Source organism: Leptosomus discolor, chromosome 23, assembly GCF_034619465.1.
Source record: "Leptosomus discolor isolate bLepDis1 chromosome 23, bLepDis1.hap2, whole genome shotgun sequence".
NCBI lineage: Eukaryota > Metazoa > Chordata > Aves > Leptosomiformes > Leptosomidae > Leptosomus > Leptosomus discolor.
The window spans coordinates 7,791,147-7,811,627 of NC_141413.1; the positions used below are offsets into that span (position 1 = coordinate 7,791,147).

Genomic DNA, 20,481 nt, shown 5'->3' on the forward strand with positions numbered 1-20,481 from the left:
AGAGCTGGTCGTCTCTTAAAGATGTTGGACGTTCCAGTGGGGTTTGTGAGCTGTGTACGTTTCAGGGCAGCGCAGCCACTTACATGACTTGGGCTATCTGCTTGTGCACCTTAGGTTAATGGTGAGTTTATTAGTTTTCTTTTTGCTTTGGTACAATCATGTTTTTAAAAAATTTTATTGTTAAGCTGTTTAACGTTGAACTGGATATATTTTTTATGCTCTTTTTTGGACATTGGCAACTCTGAAATGTTATGGAGAGCCCATGTTGTCACTGCAATGCTTTCCTTCCAGTGTTTGTCCCTGTTCCCACTGCAGGCAGCTGACTGGGAAACAAACGTTGGTGTTAAAACACACCTGAGGGAGCAACCAGGGTGAGCCCCGTGTGCGGCGCGAGTCACCCCCAGCTGGCTGCTGAGCCCCAGCATAGAATGGTGTGGTTTTAAGACTTTGACTGTCTTGCATTGTTTTAAACCGTAGTGTTAACAAAGTGACGTGGGCAGATAAAATGGTGCCTTTTGAGTGTTTGAGTCAAGGGGAATTTCCAAGTGGCTTCTTGTAGGGATGCACTGAGCATTTTTCATGTATTCCGTGTGGCTGCCCCTTGTTCAAGCTCATCGTAAAAGCCCTGCCAGTCTCCACAGCCTCATGCAAAATACATCGCGTTAGAGGTGAGCTGGCTCCGGGAGTCCTGGACTGTGTGAGACCTGCGTAAAACAACCCTCTTTATTCAGACTCCCTGTGTTAGATCAACAGTTGTTCTCATTCCCTAGTACAGCCGTCATCTACATTGACTGTTTGCGCCTGTGCCCGAGATGCAGTCTGTCTGACTGGGCCTGTCATTTGTCCCTACGATGTCACTGCCCAGAAGAAATACCCGATATATTCCAGTGTTGTGGAAACCCTCCTTCTGGTACGTGTTTATGGCTCAAAGATAATTAAGTTCCAGGTAAGCGTGGTCAAGGCTTTGTCTTGGAAATCAAGCTCAGAGGGTGTTTAGCATGGTTTGAACTCAGGGACTTTAGCAGAACTCTGCCGAGCTGAGCGCTGTTTCTTCAGGTAGAAGCTGCTGCTGCCTTTTCATTCCCATCTAGACCAGCCACTAGAGAGAGGAGGAACACTCACTGTGTCTGTCGCCTCCTGCCACCCTGACAGGCACTTTGAGATTATACTCTCCTCTCCCCCGTTTTTGTGCCGCTGCGCTGTTGGAACGCGTTACGTCTGTCACTTCATTTTTTTTTACCTGTACCCCTTTCTACCAGTACCAATTATGTGAAACAACAGTATTTGTCAGCTCTCTTTGTGTCTCCTCAGTGATGCTTCCAGGTGCATCTTTTGCTGATTTTGTACGTTTTGCGGCTGTTGGCAGCATCTTAGTCCCTGCACATACACCTTTTGTTGGAAAAAAAATCCTTGGATGTTCTCTCCAACATAAGTGTGTGTGCTGGATTTCCTGCAAGCAAGTGAACTGTGTACTGTGTTTTCCTCCAGTAGAAAAAAATGTTTGTTTTCCTAATGAGATTTGACTGGTTCTAAGTAAATCAGTACAGCCAGGAGGTACTGAGGTTCCGAAACAAATGCTGGAGCAAAACACTTCTGAAACAGATTGCTAAAATGGGGGGGCAAGTGAGATAACTTTGTAATTCCCCTGAATCGATAATTCCTTTTTATAAAGACATGTGCTTTGGGGCTTTGCTATTTTTGATGTACTGTCCTGTAGTGGCATATATTTTTCTGGTGCTATTTTCTGAAATGTTCTTAGTTTTGAGTGTTTGAACATGAAAGCATAAGTTACAAGATTTGATCATTATAATTATAAATAATAAAGGTAGTTGTGTGAAAGTATCCTACAAGGATTTGGAAACTTTACTGTGGCATACGTTTTGACCGAACAAGGTAATTGGAGGCTTTATCGATACTGGCCTATTGTTCTGGTCAGCAGGAGGAATGACTGTTGTGGTTATTTACTCGTGCTGTGTTAGTGCCTAGAGAACTTGTCTGGTTTTTCTGGCCCCGATTCCTGAAGGTTAGATCTCTGTTTGGTAGAAGGCTGTGTTGGTTTATTTACGGACTTTTACAAAGACCTGACAATGTCATGTGGGCAACTAGAATCCAGCAACACGGTACCTTTTGCTCAGAGAGTGGGCTGTTGTGAAAGGAAAAGATGCAGGGGTTGCTGGGAAAGAGAAGCACGGCAGAACGTTTCTCAAACCTTCCCTACTTCCTGCATTCAGAAACAGGCAGGAAGGATATATGATGTCTTCAAAGCTATGGAGAAAGCTTCTCTTAGAATTGGTTTTAGTTTTTTTCTAGCCAAAGTCATCAAGATGTCGGGAATGTGTAGTACAGTTTGAGTTGGGGCAAAAGGAGGAAGGTGCATGGAGGGCTGAGTGAGAGAAGGAACAATCTGCTAGGAGTCAGTTCTAGCCCGAGTGGTGCTGGGAGAGCCTGGCTGCTCACCAGGACAACGTCTCTGGGGTGTAGCTTCACGGAGCAAACCAGAGCGCATCGGCGATTTTTGATCCTCTCGCGTTAGTGCCTCACAGTCACAGCGAGAGCAGCTGCTCTGCTGTCAGTTCTGACTGGTGCTCTAATCGAGAGGGGGAACTGCAAGATGTCCTTGGAGTAAAGCATCTCCATACCTGCTGCGCTTCAGTGCAGATTCGTGTCTTCTGCTAGAAAGTGAGTATCCTGGGATGAACTACTGTCCATGCTCTCATAGTGGTTTTTTTCTTAATCTGTTAATTGCCCTTGAAGCTGTTCTTGCTCTTCCTTTTCATTTTTGTGATTTCTATGCAACTGAATTTTCCTTTCTATGTCTAAGGAAGCTCCTCTACCAACTCTGTCTCCCTCTCAAAATCAGGAATTGCCAAATATGTTGATCCTTTCTGATCAACCACTCCTCCCGCAAGCGAGGGAGATGTGTACAAGCCTCCTGTTTGTTTTTTCCCAAGATTCTTATCATTTCCCTGTTCCTACCCAACGCTTGGTCTAATTACGTATTTCCAAACACGTCTATCTCCATCCCATCACCAGCACACACACTGAATGCATTCCGAATGCAAACACATTTTTTCCTTTCTCTGTGGACTGAAACATGGACAGTGCACACGTGTGGGTACAGTGCAGCTGGACTGACAGTGGGCCCAAAGGAAAGCACTGCCATCCAATGATTAGATGACGCTTTGTCCTACTGCACGTATTGGGAGCTCCATTTAGAGATACAAACGTCAGCGTCTAAGAAGAAAATTTACCCTCTTACAGAGATTTCTTGTCTTCACAGGAAGAAACCCAGAAGTAGCACATTGTGCTCTTTCAGAAGTGAAAAGATTGTGGATTGGTTGAACATTCAACCTACCCAACCAACCTGGTATGAGAAAACACCCACTTGTGTAGCTATGAATTTCAGGGTCTTTAACAACTTCAAAGTAGCCGTTGTGTTAGTTACTGCATTTCTAGTTGTGTTTCTTTTACAACGTGCCCTGGTGTCTAATGTGGTGAGGGTTCTCTCTGTTCGGATTCTGCAGGTGCAACATGCTTGTGCTGGTCCTTCTATAATCTGGAATAAATACCATTAGAGTACGGTGAACTGAAATGCTGTAACGGTAAAGGTTTAGGGAACGTTTTGCCTCTCTGGCCATAGATCAACACCTGTTTTAATCGCCAGCAGGGTTACAAGAGGAAGCAGTACGCTGTGCATCTGGTGCTCAGTTGCGTTCAGCGTGTGTCCAGCGACACAGCATAAACGTTACAGATTTGTTAACCAATAACTGTATTTCTTCAACTAGAGACAAAGAGTTTGAGTTTAAATATTTTTACACTGTGTAGGAAAAGGTGATTCTTTAATGGATCTAAAGGATGTTTCTGTTAGTGCTATCTCACAGTTACACTCTGGAAGTTACTGTATCTGACGGGTGCGAACAAAAAAGAGCAACATCATGTATTAATGATTCAGCGTAACTCCCGAGAACAGCACAATTATACCTCGTTTGCTGTGGCGTTGCTCTAATAATCGAGATGAGGCGGCCACACAACCGACCAAACCAGTGACAACCGACCAGCTGATCTCGGGTACGATTACTGAAGCAAATAGAGACTGTCCTCGGCAGGATCGCGTTCACACTGAGTGTGCTCTACCTGAGCAATACTCCTGACACTCAGTTTTCAAAGGCTTGGACCTTTCCTCTGAGCCTTCTTGAGAGCAGTAATCTGACGTGTGGGCTTTTGTAACGGCGTGCAGTGCCGTTTAGTCAGAGGCAGTTAGAAATGCAAGAGGAATCTCTTTATTTGCACGCTTTGTTTTCAATTAGCATGAGCTTTCTGTGATGATTTTCTTATCTCTAAGAATTTGGTATAAATGTGATACTGCCTATCAGGATGGCATGTTAGCAAAACACTGTAAACATCATTTCCAATAATCTTATCTGAAAATGTATTTTCAGTGTCAGTTGCATTTATAATTACTTTCCAAATGTCTGTGCATGGAAAAGCAAAGAAAACCTCACCGGGGTGGCCCCACAAGCACCATCCCTGGAGCCTTTCACCGATTGTTTCTTTCTAACCATCCTAATTCACAGTCCTGAGCACCGTGCAGTGTGCATTGCATACTTCCGAACCAAGGTCTGCGGATTACCATATATCCTTAGATTCTGAGTTATTTAGAAGAAGAAAAGCTCTAGATGAGTCTCCTCTGCTCACTAATATTGCTGAGCTTTATAGTCAGGGGACTAGGATTTGAGTTTCAACTAGATCATTTATTTCTGCTTACCATAAAATAATTGAAGTCAAGTCATTTGTGTGCACTGCCCCACTGGAAGACTACCATGTAAGCCCACATAATAACCTTTGGGTTTATGAATGCTGATTCATTCATAATTTTTGCATGGAGGTAAAAAACAGTATTCCAATTAATGTTAGATACTTATTCCTCCAAAAATAGGAATAAAGGTAAACTTATTTGTGGATCTGATTATATCTTTAACAGCCAGACAATGTACCATTAGCAACGGCATATTTAGCAACGTATCTGTATAGTCATGTTTTAAAATAGCATGTCTGAGTCAGCTCCTTGCCCACCTTTAGCGTTATAAATGGAGACACACGTACAGGCTGTCACCTTTCCCATTATACTTACTCAAAAGCATATTTTAATTTCATCTTGACTCACCTCCTCCCATGTTAGCCTTTATTTCCCTCCTCTGGATTTTTCAGCAATATGAATTTTTGGTTGTGATTTTGAAGCACACAAAGACAGATGCTCACTTCGTTGTGAACGGGCCATAGCTCAGAGTGTGAGCTGAGGTATGTAGAGTGCCGTGAGTGAGCACTGTCCCTTGGCGTCCCTTGCTGTTGGAGCTGCACGCAGCAAATCCACCAGCTGCATGCCACAGAGTGAAACAAGAAGAAAGAAACCGTGCATTAGCAGCATGTGGCACTTGAGTGTTCAGGTGATCCCTCTCGCAACACCTGAGCGCATCACTTCAGAGAAGGGTCCTGCGCCGCTTTCCACAGCACAGCCCCCAAAAGCCCGGGCTGATTTATGAGTTAGTCAGTGTGTCAGATTTATGTAATGAGATTATATATTCAATCTAATGAAGGAAAAATATGCTTACCAGACCAGTATGACAGCATGTGATTAAACGATTCGGTAACAGTATCCCCTCAGTGGATTAATTTAGAAAAATGCAGCAGGTACAGCTGACCTGCTTCTTGCGTGTTGCTGGCGATCGGCTCCGAGCAAGGAAGATGAATGGTTTTTGATTGTGTTGATAAAATAACTGTGTGATCATAAAGGTAGATACGGATGGTTTGTAGCCAGCAAACTGGCCTTTGTTTTTTATTAGTCTCCCACAATGATTTACGCTGATGGAGGCTTCTTCTACTGACTTGTTTGAGTCTTAGGTCGAAAGCAGAATAAAGCTGTAACGGGGATACGCTGCATCTTAATGCATCGCTGGAAGTGGAGCACCTGCGCTGCCTGTGCCCGGCCGTTCTCACTGTAACCCCAAGGAAGATTTCTCCTGCTCAGACACACTTGAATTTTTAGGAGTTTCATGCTAGATCTGAAAGGAATGTGTCTCGCTCTCTTCCACTAAACATTATAGGTCACTGAAAAAGTAATTTTTAATAAGGCTTTTAAAGGTGGGGGAATATGAGACCTAAATCAATGATAAGGTGGAAAGAACTTTTCCTAGCCAGAGGCCTGAGCTGATTAATGTAGGGGGAATATTCACAAAAGCTCACGTTAGCCTGGCGATACGACCTCCCTAGGGTTGCTCTAGAGTCAGCGGCAGCCCTGTCGGAAGCCTGAACATGCCTGCTGTTAATCGTGATGTGGAGGAGAATTTATTGTAAACATTTTCTGTTAAAAGAAACTTTTTCATAGAAAAGAAATCAGCTTCAAACATGTTTTCTTCTCCAGTTAAGAAAAAGCTTTCAGCTAGAAATGAGATATTCTGAGTGCTAGAAGTTCTCAGCCTTTTTCTTCCTTCTTTTTTATTGCAAAGTCAGGTTGTAGAGGGGAAAATATGGTATTGCCTAATTCTTCTGTACATATAACAGTGTTATTTTTGTTCTTGGGGAGCTAAGAGCCCAAGAAGAGATGCCTTCTGTGTTATTTGTATTGAAGTAATTAAGTACCTTCATGGGCAACAGCAAAAATGTGTTGGAATCAGCTTCAAGGTAATGTTCACTGTTGTGCAGTTGTCATTACAGGAGAGTAAGAAGAATTAACATTCAAAGAGAGGTCGCTAAGAGACCTATTTTAATGACTTCTTGTCAGTTTGGATAGCTTGGTTCTGTCAGGTCAAAATTTCATGTGCAAACTTTATTCCTCTATTGAAAGTTGTCGGGGAGGATTGTTTAATTAAAAAACAGATGATGGATATGTCAAATGGGTATTACGGACAGAGGACACACATAAAAATTCACCTACGTTCCACATTATTTCTTGTTACATTTTCTTTAGTCTGTGCATCAAGACATCTCTCTTTTTTTTTTTTTTTTCTTCACCCTTTCTGCCCCCCAACACACGTTTTTTGTCCTCTGTATCACAGGAATATTTAAATTTATCATATATATATATATGATATATATATATTTTATATATATATTATATATAATATATATTTTTATATAATTTATATATATTATATATATTATATATATATATTATATATATAGGTATTTTTAACAGCTTCACACTAAACATGTTTTTTGGATAATATTTGTTACCATATAGGGTTCTGACTGTTGCAAAGTTAGAGCTAGTGTTGGTAATGACAGGACAACGGGCACCTTCAGCTACAGCAGACAGATGCACGGAGGAGGAGAAATTTAAGAATAAAGAAATCAGAACAAAAAAAAAAGCCTGAGACATATATGACCCACTGACAAAATGCGGGGTTACAAAGCACTTCATCTCAGGTCACTGGTTTTAAATTAATGTCTAGTCAGGTGTGGCCAAATACCTGAGAAATACTTACCCCCCTGTCACTTGTACCCTTGCTGGCTGGTCACGCTCCTTGCTGTGCTACTTGGGTTTTATCTGCTCCACTGAAACACAGTCTCTGCCTTGCTATGAGGGAGGCGTAAATCCCAAAGACAGTTGGGTTTAGCGTCGTTGTCTGCAGTCTCATGAGCAGCAAAGTGCCTGTTCACTCATTGTGTGTGCTGCCGTTCTGCCCAAACCCTGTGTTAAGTGAATCCGGGACTGACAAACCGTTTTATCCAAAAGATACAAATATCGGCTTGTTCTCCAAGAACAGAATGAACAGTGGTGTACTGGCTCAAAGGAAGGTTAAGGATGTGTTTACTATTTTCTCCATCTGAGAGAGAGTATTTAAAATCTGTCAGTTGGATATGCTCTAAGAACCATTTGTGCTGCCGTAAGTCAGGTGTTGACCTTTCCCATCTTAAAATCCTGAGGCGTTTATCTTGCGTCGGGAAAGCAATTGATTCTCTCCTCAAGAGAAGCTGACATTCTAACTGTATTATCTTTGATAGATATGTACTCTGGTTATTGTCCACGTGAGAAAGGCAGATGTTGTATTTAAAGGGCAGGACAGTATAATCTAAAAGCAGGAGTACCGAGGTCTTTTGTCTTCTGACCTACAGAATTATCACGTGTGCCAACAAGAGCTCAGAGTCGTATTCTTCCCGTTGGGTATTAAATCTCTTTATAGTCTCAAACAAGACAAGCTAGAAAGAATAGAAGATTCAGTTATGGGTAGCCAGCTCTTGGGATGTTTAAATTAGATCAAACAATTGATGAAGAGCTCTTAGTGCAGCAAATCATTTATGGCCTATAACTGGTATCTGACCTACTCCAATCTTCAAGGTTTAAATAAGAAGTTTGGTGTTAAAACCAACCAAACAACACAGTAATTTCTGTTATTGCAAGTAAGAATGCTCTTGCGTCTTACAGGAGGTTTAACAGCTGTATAGCCTCCCTCTCAAATTGGGCAAAGGAGGGGTAGTGGGTAGCCAGAATGTAAGTTCCTCACCTGGAGTCAGGCAGCTTTTCTCCTCGAATGGCCCCGGTGATGTCTGTGTAACGGCCTCACACAGTCCTGTCAAAGTGAAATGAAACGCTCCCAGTGGTGCTGCCAGCAGCTCAAAGGCAGGTTTTGGGGCGTAACATTCTGTTCCTGTACAAGCCACGACTATAACCCATCAAATGGGCAGTTTTAGGGGAACCATAGCCACCTCTGCCAGAGCTTTCCTACAGCCTCTAACTCAGCTCTGCTGCATCAGTATCTTTGTGGATGTTTGCGAGTCCCCGGAGTGTGGGAATTTGCTGGATGGCAGCTGGATGCTGTGTCTATAGTGCCTTGTGGATACACGCGCACGAGGCTGGCGGGCGTACGGTATTTATTTTGCACGTACTCAGCACCGTGAGACTCCATCACCTGCAGCAGCTCCGCCAGCCGTTGGGTTCCTGTGACGTGCAGCTGACAGGCTGTTCTAGTGTCGCGTACAGCAGCCAGAAATATGGATGAGCTGGGATAAACTTTATTTTTTAAAGAAAAAGAGTTTGCTAACTCCTGTCATAGCCTACCTAGGATGTGGTGTATTTAACTGATTTTACTTTGATAATGCTGTAAGCTGGTCTTTGATAATTGCTTTCTGTAATTGGAACAAATTTATGATTATGCTAATTCATCTGCTGCCACCCAATATGCAGCAGCTGAGTTAATCCATATCTGCCCCTGCATTTCTGTTGCAGATCATTACGTGATTAGCCTTCGTTAGAAACTGATGGGGGTATTTTAATTCTGAGCAGATTTAAGGGAGGGGGGGATCAGATATCTTTACATAAACCTATGGCATATTATGGCTCTTTCTAAGACTGGTTCAAGACAGAAACGTTTCAGATCTTCAGACAGACAAATTCTTTAGAAGAAATGTATTTCATTGTGTTACAAGCAACTGTATGACCTCCACTGATGATAAAGTGAGGGAAGGTAAATGCTGATGAGTTTTGAGTCTACGCTTCAGGCATTGCAGGTTGGCAGTTCCACACACGGTGCCTCTTTTCAGTACGGAGACACTGGAGGTTTCTCTGCCTTTATGTGGTGTGGTTGTTTTGTGTGTGTGGATTTGTGTGTGTGCTGAATTCTTCCAAAGGTTGCACCGCTTTTGTCATCACAACTCCTTTAAATTTAGCAATTTATTCTATAAATTCATCCCTTAGTTTTCCATCTTGGAAAGCATTTGTCTGCTGAGGCAAAGGCAGCGAATGAGTTTGAGTAAGTCTGATTTTTCATCAAGGGAGGGGGAAGCTGGAGTTAGTCCTGAGTATTCACAGCATCATCAAGCCTCCAGGTAAGAGGCAAAAGGCAACGTGTGCCCTCACTTACAAATCATCTTCTGATCGCACATCTCTGAATGCTTTCATGTTTATGTTCTGTCTAATGTTCTCCCTTCACCTGATGATCATTCTTTTAAATGCTTTGCTTTAATGTAAACGTTTTTCATTCCCCAGCCCTTGCAGTCCTAGACTTGGTAAACAATGGATCAGTGCACACTTCCCCCCGGAAAAGTTGTCTCGAGGAACGACAGCCCGAAGTGCTGGTGTACCAGTAATGAGGACCTTGAAGCCTCCCGTGCCCCTCTCAGCGCCTCACAAAAGCCCTTGACCTAATGAGAGTCAAAAAGCAAAATTTATGAATACACTTGAGAAATAATGAACTCTAGTAACACTAGACCCGGTTGTCATTCCTTTGAACGTTCCTGTTTTGTCATTACAGTGCCCATAAAGTGAGTTCTGTTCTGACAGTGACTGTTGAATTTCTGTCACCTGATTTATGCCTGGTGCTGCTGGTCCATAACTGAAATTGCATTCCTAGCTTCTCTGCTGAAACCCCCTCTGATAATTAGTATTAAAGTTAACCACAGAAGGGAAACGGAATACTAAGTGGATTACTTGTCTGTTCTCGTTGTACTCAGACCGAAGGAAAACATAATACAGTCAAAGAGATGTTACTAAGGGAAGAGTTTCAGCATTGTTGGATTTAGTAAGGCTGTTTGGCTGCTGCTCCAGAGCCGTGCCTGGCCATCTCGGTCAATACAGCTGGAAGTCAGCTGTGTCAGCCTGGGGAGTGAAAGGCAACGAGCGGGAATGCTAGCCGTGTGATCTCCCGGGGTGCTTCTGGCAGTGGGAACTGGGATGCCTAAGCCACTGCGGGTGTGAAGTTCATGACCAAGCACGGTTGCATCTCCTGACTAAGGAAAGCAAATTCAGGGAGTGAACTTCCAGTGGAAAGTCTCTGCTGGATTTACTGAGGGAAGTGTCCCCGTGCCAGGCACTGCCCCTCTGGCGGCATAGGGGATACCACAGAAACTGTCTTGAAACCTCACTCTAAATGTTTATTTTCGGATGTGCACTGCAGCACACAGAGTCATGTGGTCCCAAAACTTTCGAACATTTCTGAAGGAGAGTAGTTAAGGTTTGAGAGGAAAACCAAACCAAGCGAGCGTTACGACAGAGCTCTGTAAGAACGCGGAAACGGACAGGTATGTCTTGAACGCTTAATGCAAGTGTTGGTGGGGACGTTCTGCCTTGGTTACCAGCTTGTTTAACTGCAGGTTGAGGAAAAGAGTGCATAGAGCTGAACTCTTCTAACCACTCTCGCTATGAAATGGATAATGTACTTCGTGCTCTTTTGACAGATGTGAGATAATCGCTGTCTTTAACGCCCTCGTCACCACTAGGGTAACGGTGCCACAGACCCAGGTTCCCTCCAAGGCAAGTTCCCAGCTGACGGCTGCGGTGCCGGGATACGAGAAGCTATGGATGTGTCAGCCACACACCTTCTGTCCCCAGCTAACCAACGTGACTGATGCTACTGGAAGGGGAACCTGCTGTCTGGCATGAAATCTAATTGGCTTTGATGGTCAGCTTTTGCAGATTTGTTTATAAACTGGAAAATCTACAAATTGCAGACCATCTGCGCAGAACAGTGTGCTAATGAATGCCTGTAGCTAGCAAATCCATAAGCTCATTACCATCAAGTTCCAAGTCCTTCCACGAGTTCCTAAACGAGGTTATTCATCTGAACTGAGACGAGAAGGGTATTTGACTTCAGGGTACAGCCCTACCTCCTTCAGGTCAAGAAAACTATTAAAATAACTAGCATGGATTCAGTCTTTTAACAGAGGATGTTGATACCGCTTCTATTTTTAATTTTTCACTTCTGTAACAGCAGCTTAGCATGCCTTAACTATTTGTTTTTAAATGTTCCAAGTAGAGAAATGCCTGGGTCTGCTCAGAGATATGTTGGGTGAACTAGAGATGTATTGAAATACATCGTACACAGCATTTCGTGGTATTTATGTGCCTCGACAACAAATAGTAACGGTCTGTGGTTTAAGAATGAATGTTTATGTAAACTGGGAATCTGTTATGACGACTTAGTTCTTCCTCTGTGTGTGATGTCAAGCGATTTCATCCTTCTGTCTGCTTCTCACTCAAAAAAAGTGGAATTAATAATACTTATTACATGACGTCCCAATGCGTTATGAAGCTTGACTGCTCACTGTCCAGTTGCTTGGACAGGTAAAGCTCTGTATATACCAAGAGTGGTATTTGTAAATATTTCTTACTCTCTTTCGGTTGAGATTTTCTTACATTTTCTTTGACAAAAGTCAGCCTTTCTGAGTTAGTAGTCCATACCGCCTTCCTCTGAGGTTTGAGGGGGGTGGGGGCAGTGGCAATCGTTGCCTGAGTTTCACTTGGACTGCTGATCTCCATTGGTCATGTCTCTCTCTGCTCCTTGAGGCAAAGGAAATATTTCCCTATGAGATGAATGAAGTCATTAGCCCCAGGCATCAGGTGCCTGTGTTTGGCTACACAGGTTTACAGGCTTTTCCCCCTGTTTTTTCATTCTCTTAGGAAAGCCAAAAGGGCTCTCCTAAATAGCACAATAATTGAATTAATGAACAGTTACAATAAAAACAAAGTACACAGTACAAATTCAAGAACAAATACGAAGGAAATAACATGCAATTATTTAAGAAAATTATTCCTTTTATACTTATGATGAGGAGAACCAAGGAGGTAAATGGAATACATTCAGCTAGAACGATCCAGTATTTTCTATCATCACTTCTTTATTCCTTGGATTAAAGCCTCCCAACTACCTACCACAGAAGGAAAAGTGTGATTAGTTGCTCTCCTCCTTTTTTTCCTATCCTCTTCTTCCCCATTCTTCCTTTTCTCTCAGTAGAACAAAAGTTCCCTTATAATCCACACCCATGCAACTCTGAACGAGCTCTTTGCCATTTCCTTTCTGTTCTTTTGTTATTTGTAATTTTATTATGTCCTAGCATTTCATTTGGTTGTTAGTCAGCTCTAGGGTCTTCAGAATGGGAATAGTTTCTTTCCTGAATTCATGTCTACCTTTTGGGGAATCCCATCACAATGACAATTTATAATGAAATCATTGAAATACATTTTGCAGATTTCCTGCTTCCATCTTTTCTTTTCCTACTTCATGTTCTTCTCTGCTCCATCCCTCTCCAGGTGGAATGGCTGAAGAACGAGGAGCCCATAGATTCCAACCTGGATGAGAACATTGACACCAGAGCAGACCACAACCTCATCATTCGACAGGCACGTCTGTCTGACTCCGGGAACTATACCTGCATGGCTGCCAACATTGTTGCCAAGAGAAGGAGCATGTCTGCGACGGTTGTGGTGTATGGTCAGTGAGAACCTGATAATTATGGAAAAACTTACTTGTGTGTGCTTTTATTGCTGGAGCGCTTCATATTTTTAACAAACAACGTGTTCTAAAGCTAATGGCTAACCTCCTTCCTGTAACGGGGAATTTCAGTTGTTGCTCAAGGCTGAGATCGTGTCTGCTTCTAGAGAGGCTGGACTTGTGAGGGTTTTGTTTGTGATGGATTCCCAGAGGTTATGTCAGTAACAACAATCCTTGCTCCAGATATTAAGAAGATGCAATGACACACTAAAGCACGTAAATAAGCCTTGCCTGTTACCAGGAAACCCTGAAGCACCGGCCTAGGGAGGTACATGAAGGGCTGCTTAGTTAGGTCTGTGCTGCTGCAGTGTCCAAGCCCCAGCTGGTGAATCCAGATGTTAGGCAGCAAAGGACAGAAGGGCAGAACCATTGCTTTATGACCATCCTCGGCTGCTCTCCGCGCTTATTGCTGCATGTGACGTTTTATTGGTGGAGGCAGAACATTGCTAAGTCGCCCTTGTTAAAATAAACAAGTCTTGTTTATGATTTACGCAAAGCATATTCGATGAGAATTGAGGGGCCTGCTTTTACCTCCCTGCCAGGCTCTACCAGTCGCTGCACTTCTGGGCGCACTGCTCTGCCAAAGCAAACACTTGTGCTCTTTGACACCGTGGCCTTTGTGTACTGATAGGCAGCAACACTCCTACTTCAGCCCGGAATCTGCCTGTAGAATTTAAAAACGAAATTCTGCCTTTGAACGAAATGATCTGATCAGATTTGTCGCTCGCTGTCTCTCGGCACACCCACCGCAACCTCAGGCATGTTCGTGTTTTGCAGTTAACGGAGGCTGGTCGTCGTGGACCGAGTGGTCAAACTGCAATGCTCGGTGTGGTCGGGGCTGGCAGAAGCGATCACGGACCTGCACCAACCCCGCTCCCCTCAACGGAGGCGCGTTTTGCGAAGGAATGTCAGTGCAGAAGATTACCTGCACTTCTCTTTGCCCTGGTGAGATATGCACAGCCTACTGAGGAGTGACTTTGGATGTCCCAGTTACAGGAGAGCTCTTTCAGTCTGAAATGCCAGGTAGACACCTGAGCTTTCAAGAGCTCACTGAGGTCAAAAAGGAAACTGGAAATACTTGCACCCGTGTTTAGAGTACAGCGCAGAGCCCTGTGTAGGGTCTGAGCCCCTGTGGCCTGATCTGCCAGGTTTGTCAGTGCTTTCACTTACACCAGGGCTAACTACCTACTAACAAACCAGCAACTGGTTCAATATGAAAAAACAGGGAAGGGGAGGGGGTATAGGGAAAGGGGAGGGTGTGTTAGTAATGCTAGAAAGAGAAAAACACAAACCTAAGCTGGCAGCTTCACTTAAAGGTATTATGTAGCTGGCAAAAGTTTATCAGCCTTTTGAAATTGAGCTTATGCTATCCATGGAGCATGGTGGTAACATCCCTGGACACTGTACATTTCCTTTGTTCACCTGAAACCTCCCGTATGTGATTTTGGAATTGGTGTTTCACATACGCCGCTAAAGAACATCAGTAGGATTGTATGCACGTTTTAGGATTCTGTGTTTGCCTGTGGTCACAGCATAGCGTGTCTGGGTTCTGGCAAATCTCTCTTCTTGTTTCTGTGAGTTTTTAGATATAACATGTCCTGAACAGGGATTTTAAAGAACTTAATATTCTTTATATATGTCTCTGTGTTCATCTGACTGTTTTTCAATCTGATTTATGCATGAAAAAGAAAGGGAACTGTGGAAACCCTTCTCATTTGGGACAGGGTCAGCGACAGCTATAAATCAGTCAGCAAAGCAACATATTGATCCATTGGCTTGCTCAGGGCCTTAGCCAGAAGTCCACAAGGCCGGCTGTGCCCTTTGTGTAAATGTCAGCATCGTTTCTCTGGTAGGAAAATGTGTGGCCTCTGTTTTAAGGTAGGACTTGTATTGAAACATTGGAAGCTAATAGCTGGGTGGCAAAGGAAATGTTTCCTCCTGCAGTTTTAATTGCCTGTATTTGCAGAATGTGATATACTGGTGCTATTTTAAGAGCTTCCATATTGCATGCTTGAGGTGGTACGTTCTCATGCTGGATTTTAACTTCACATGTGACTAAACTATATTTATTTCTCCTGGGAATTATACTTTTACTTGCTGTGACCCAAGGAGACCTAGGAGACAAGTATTCTTGGTAGAACCTCTTAACTACACCAGTTTGATGTGCAGTGATGATGCTTGTTTTTTTCTTCCTCCCCATTCAGTGGATGGAAACTGGGAGGTGTGGAGCGAGTGGTCCGTGTGCAGTCCAGAATGCGAGCATTTGAGAGTCCGGGAGTGTATTGCACCACCTCCAAGGAACGGAGGAAAGTACTGCGAGGGCTTGAGCCAAGAGTCAGAGAATTGCACTGAAGGGCTTTGCATTCAAGGTGAGTAACAGCTGGCACCGAAACCGATTGAGGAGGGACGGCCTAAAACGCATACCGTAACCCAGGCGATGTGGCACGTCTGCCGCATGCCCCTGTCAGTACAACTCTTCAGGCTGAAATAGTACTGGAACAAACAGATTGTATGTGATATGATTGTATGTGAACTTTGAAATGCACAGTGGTTTGAGTCGCTGGGTTTGTGGAGAACATACTTTACCTGTTAATTATCAGCTGATTCTAAGGAGCCAAATAAAGGGGGTTTGGTGTGTCATTGTGACCACCTGCTATAACACACTTCACAGAATGTGCTACTTGGCCTTCTCCCTCTTCTTGCACGTAAACTGGCAAAGCACCGACATGAATACTCTTGGTGCAAGAGCTGTTTCAGATCAGAGTTTACTCCATTTGTTGCCTTTAACACAGAAGTTAAGTAAAGGCAAATCTACCCTATAGTGCGTTCCCTGTGAAAGGATTTGCCCTTCATAAACGTCTGGAAAGCATCTGGCATTTGGTAGTTGCTAGTATCAACAAACAACTAGGAGCCAAGAAAATCAGCCCAGCAGCTGTAGAGCTGCAGAACACCCAGGGCAGCTGCAGAGCCTCAAAGCCAAGGAGAAAGGCAGAGGCTGGTTCCTACACTGAATGCTGCTGCCTGTCCTTGAAGTGAGACTGTCACCTCGTCACCTTCTAGCAACGAAAGGGCAGCCGTGGGAGCAATTGGGAACGCTAGGGCTGAAAGATGTGAACTGAAATAAGTCTCCTTTTTCTCTGCTTTTATATTAAGTAGTCCTCTTTCAACAAAAAGAACTCCCTTTTTTGCCCTAAGATTTTAGTAATTTCTTAATGCCAGATAGTATCCTGTGTATTATTCAGGCTTCAGAAATATGTATACCTCAGCTGAGACAATAAATAGGATTTTGTTTGGTTTTGGAGGGAGGGAGTATCCAGCAGTCTTGCTGTATGTCTCTAACTACTTAAAGTTTCCAGGGTGACAGAACAGCTCACCAGCTCAAAAGGCGCCAGGCAGACAAGCTTCACTGTTTAAAAGGACCTAAAAGGACCTAATTCCTCGTGTTTTAAAAAAGAATAGTGATAATTTGTGAGCACTGCAATTGGTTCAGCTTTTGAGGACCAACGTGGTGATCACGTGATGTTTTCTGAGGTCCTTTTCCTTCCCATACATTAGATGAATGCCCTTCCCTGCAGATGGCTTGATAAAGCCAGAATCCCTTCATGGCTGCAGATTAGCATCTCCGTTGGAAGACTGTCAGAAGGATGCACTGAAAGGGGCATGAAAAGATGCAGCTGAGGTCTGCACACTTAGTGTTGTGTGTGAGTTGGCTTTCCACCTAGCTGGCTGCTTCTGTGGTTTTCACCAGAGTTAAGAAAAGATGGCCCTGGCTCAGGTCACTGCTTACAAGGAAAGCCTTAACAACACTGCACGATGGTAAAGTATTCGCAAGGTCCTACCTTAGAGAGTAATATCCTTTCATATGGCGTAGCTACATGTCAGTCCTGTGTGTCATCTTCCCTGGGGGAAGGGATGGGGGTCTGGAGTTCTGCTCACAGACACATTACCAGGGCAATGTTCGAATATTTTTATTACTTTTTTTTTTTGACTATTTTTTAAAAATGTGTCTGTGTTCCCTAGAACAGGGCTGGTTTTTGTAGTAAAAAATGTAAAAGCTGCCTTGTAGAATTCTCAAGGGTGAACTCGGTACGCGTTGGTGCATTGGTTCAGTGTTCCGGGCCTTTACAGAAAACATGCTTCGTTAGTGACTGCGTTCTCTTAACGATCAACCCGCACCCCCAGCACAGGTCACCAGGGCTGAACTCGGAGTGAGGCTTTGGGGACCCGGATCTGTATGGCCTGCAGCTGGAGCGAGGAGCTTGTGCGCCAGGGGGCAGGATGTCAGCGGGTCCAGACAGGTCACTGAATCTCGGAGGGGGTGTGAGACAGTGGAGGGGGTGGCTTTTTCCAGCAGATAAGTATGTAGTAGTTTTGGCTGTGGAAAACAAAGCAGGTGGCCTTCTGAGAGGTCCTGCAAAGAAATGCCACTAGGAATTGAAAGCAAAAAACTTCAGGCTGCAAGGAGCCAGTTGCCAATGTGCCTTCCTTCTCGGAAAACAAAAAACCCTAAGACTCTAACTAATTATTAGTTTTAATAATTACCTGAAATTATTATTGTTGTTGTTGTTATTTTCATTGTCTGTCATATGCTTTGTATAAAATCAAGCTCTCTGGATCAGGTACTGTCCCTCTGCTTCATGTTTGTACAGCCCCTGGTGCAAAAAAGGTCCTTCCCTTGAGGACAGCAGAGCGCTGAACAGGCCGCCCAGGGAGGCCGGGGGTCTCCTTCCCTGGAGACGTTCAAAACCCGCCTGGACGCGGTCCTGTGCGACCCGCTCTGGGTGACCCTGCTTTAGCAGGGCCTGGACTAGGTGGTCTCCAGGGGGCCCTTCCAGCCCCCGCCGTTCTGATTCTGTGCAGCCGAGTGACAGAGCGGCTGTCGCTGCTCAGTGATGAGCCGAGATCAGCTCCGGCCTCCGTGTTCCCTGTCCCCTCCTCCTGCCGCCATGAGCGCTGCCAGGGAGCGCCTGTCGGTTCCGAAAGCCGAATTGCCGTGTCCGTTCGCGCAGACTGAGCTATCGAGCGTCTGTCGCTGCTTTCATCTCCCAGCGTGCTGCTGTTACTCCTTTATGGGTCGTGCTGTACGTATATGCTGGCGTCAGATTATTTTTAGGACTGTAATTGCTTTCCCAGCTAATAGGAATTGATGCAATTACCCTATTTTTTAGAAATCTTTTTCCCCTGTTCATCTTCCAACATGTGCCTTTTCTGCTCTGCTTTTCATCCCATGGGGAGCTGTGAAGGAAATGCAGTGCTGTGCTACAGAAAACTAATCTCTTGGAGGTTATTTATCAGGCACAACTTGTTAAAAGGTTCCTTTTGTGAGGCAAAAATAGAAATGAAACATTTCTTTGGTTAACAGATAAGAACTTAACTGCAAGTAAGGGTGAGAACGTCAGGTGCCAGGAGAGGGTAGGCCTGATTCTGAACTGGCAGAAAAAATACTAATCCTTGTCGTGAATTTTCAAATTTGGAGTCAGTAAATGAAATGGTGATAAAACAGGGTCTACTCTGAGGTTCTTTATTTGGTCCCTGACAGGAGAGGTTGGGAGTAACACGAAGGTGACACCCTTCCATTTCACAGGAACATCCTTCTTCTCACTTTGGTTTCTGATTTTCTGGATGGACCCAGATAGCCCAGTCCGTAACTGAGGAGCAACTGGAAGTGCTTTTCTCTCAGGGAGTTTCTTCTAGGGCTTGCGCCAGGTGAATAGATACAAACTTCTGTGCAGAAGGAAGGTACTTTTGGTTTTGATATTTAGGAAAGATTGCCAGGCCTGCCAAATTGGGAGAAAACCAAAGACTGACTCAATGCAAAGCTCCCTTTCACCCAGGAAAGTCCCAATAACTTACTGGTATGTTGCACAGTTGTTTTTCCATTGCTTATTCCCTGCCAGTATTCTCGGTAGGTACTTTTCCATGGTGGATTTCTCTCTGTCTTGCAGGGGTGAAAGCTTTTGCTTTGTGTAATAAAAGAGAGGGTTTTGTAGATTTTTTTTTTTTTTTTTTTTTACTTTTATCTATTTGCTTTAAAGTTATTTTTTATCACTTCAAAAACTATTGATTTCTTTTCCCAGTGCCCAAAAAAGAAACAAACAAGTAGGCCATAAACAGATGAGCTACAAACATGTTTTTACTAGTGCATCCTAAATCACAAATAATTTTGTTTTCCACTTTTCAACCAGCCGTGATACTGAATATTGCCACAAGGCTTCTGGATCTAGCAGTCTCACCAGCTGATATGGCAAACGCATTTCAATTCTAGTGCAGTTTCTGTAGATAGAAGCGTGTGTCAGCAGCATGAATGTGTTTGTTTCTATTGCGAAGCTCAAGTCTGACACTATTCGTTTGGTGGTTATGTACATCAGTTCCTAGCAAAGATAAAAACCTCAAGAAGGAGAAAACCCCACACCTAGCTTTCTGGCAAAGTCAAAATCCAAGAATCTCTTGGGTTAAATACTATTAACCTGATCATTTTCATAAATAGTAAAAATGATAGAAAGTGCCTCATAATCCATTTGCTTATGTTCTCACCTAGCAAAACACGAAGCTGAGCATCTCATACCTTGACGTGGTTTCCATTAAGATGCCCTCCCAAGGGAGGTCATAGGGTGGCAGTGACAGTGACGGTAACCGACCTCCAGAGGTGGCCACTGCCGGATCCTTCACACGGGAAGGAACCCGACAGATCCATCAGGGAACGGCTCAGGCAAAGGGCATTTCCTTACAAAGCAAAGCACCTCCAAACGGATATAGTCGTACCCGCTTAAGGATTTATAGCCCGCATTTTATTCTGTTCAATCAGCCCGGCTCTGCTGAACTGCTAGCCTCTGTCAGGCTGTACGGAAATCACAAGTGTTGTGTTCTGGTGTTCTCTTCAGACACCCTTTCCACAAGAGGTGCTGGAATAGCTGTTCAGGTGGGAGTGGCTGACCCGATCCTGAGGCTGTCTGCAGAGCGTGCCGAGGCAGCGCCAGGCGGCCCCGCGCAGAGCCTCGGGAGCGGCAGCCGCTGGGCCCGGGCGGTGCTCGGGGCTCGCCCGCGGCGCTGGAGCGGTGTGGGCGCTGCCCCAGCCCGGGGCTCCCGCTGGCTGGAGGTTGTGAAGGTACCTCAGTGCTTCCCGCGAGGGAGGGGGAGAAACCTCATTTGTGAGGGATGCGCCACTGATAAAACCTCGTTTACGCTGTATTTGTGTGTACGTGTGGTAGCACATTGATGC

At 44.2% G+C, this 20,481-nt stretch overlaps 1 protein-coding gene across 1 annotated transcript in view; it reads left to right on the forward strand.

Annotated features, from left to right (window-relative positions):
* The window catches only part of UNC5D (unc-5 netrin receptor D), a 73,927-nt gene that overhangs the window by 21,651 nt on the left and 31,795 nt on the right, over positions 1-20,481 (forward strand). Inside the window, exons 4-6 of the mRNA XM_086477272.1 lie at positions 13,022-13,202; positions 14,040-14,207; positions 15,467-15,631. Coding sequence (XP_086333398.1) covers positions 13,022-13,202; positions 14,040-14,207; positions 15,467-15,631 — 514 coding nt within the window. The remainder of the gene's footprint in view (positions 1-13,021; positions 13,203-14,039; positions 14,208-15,466; positions 15,632-20,481) is intronic.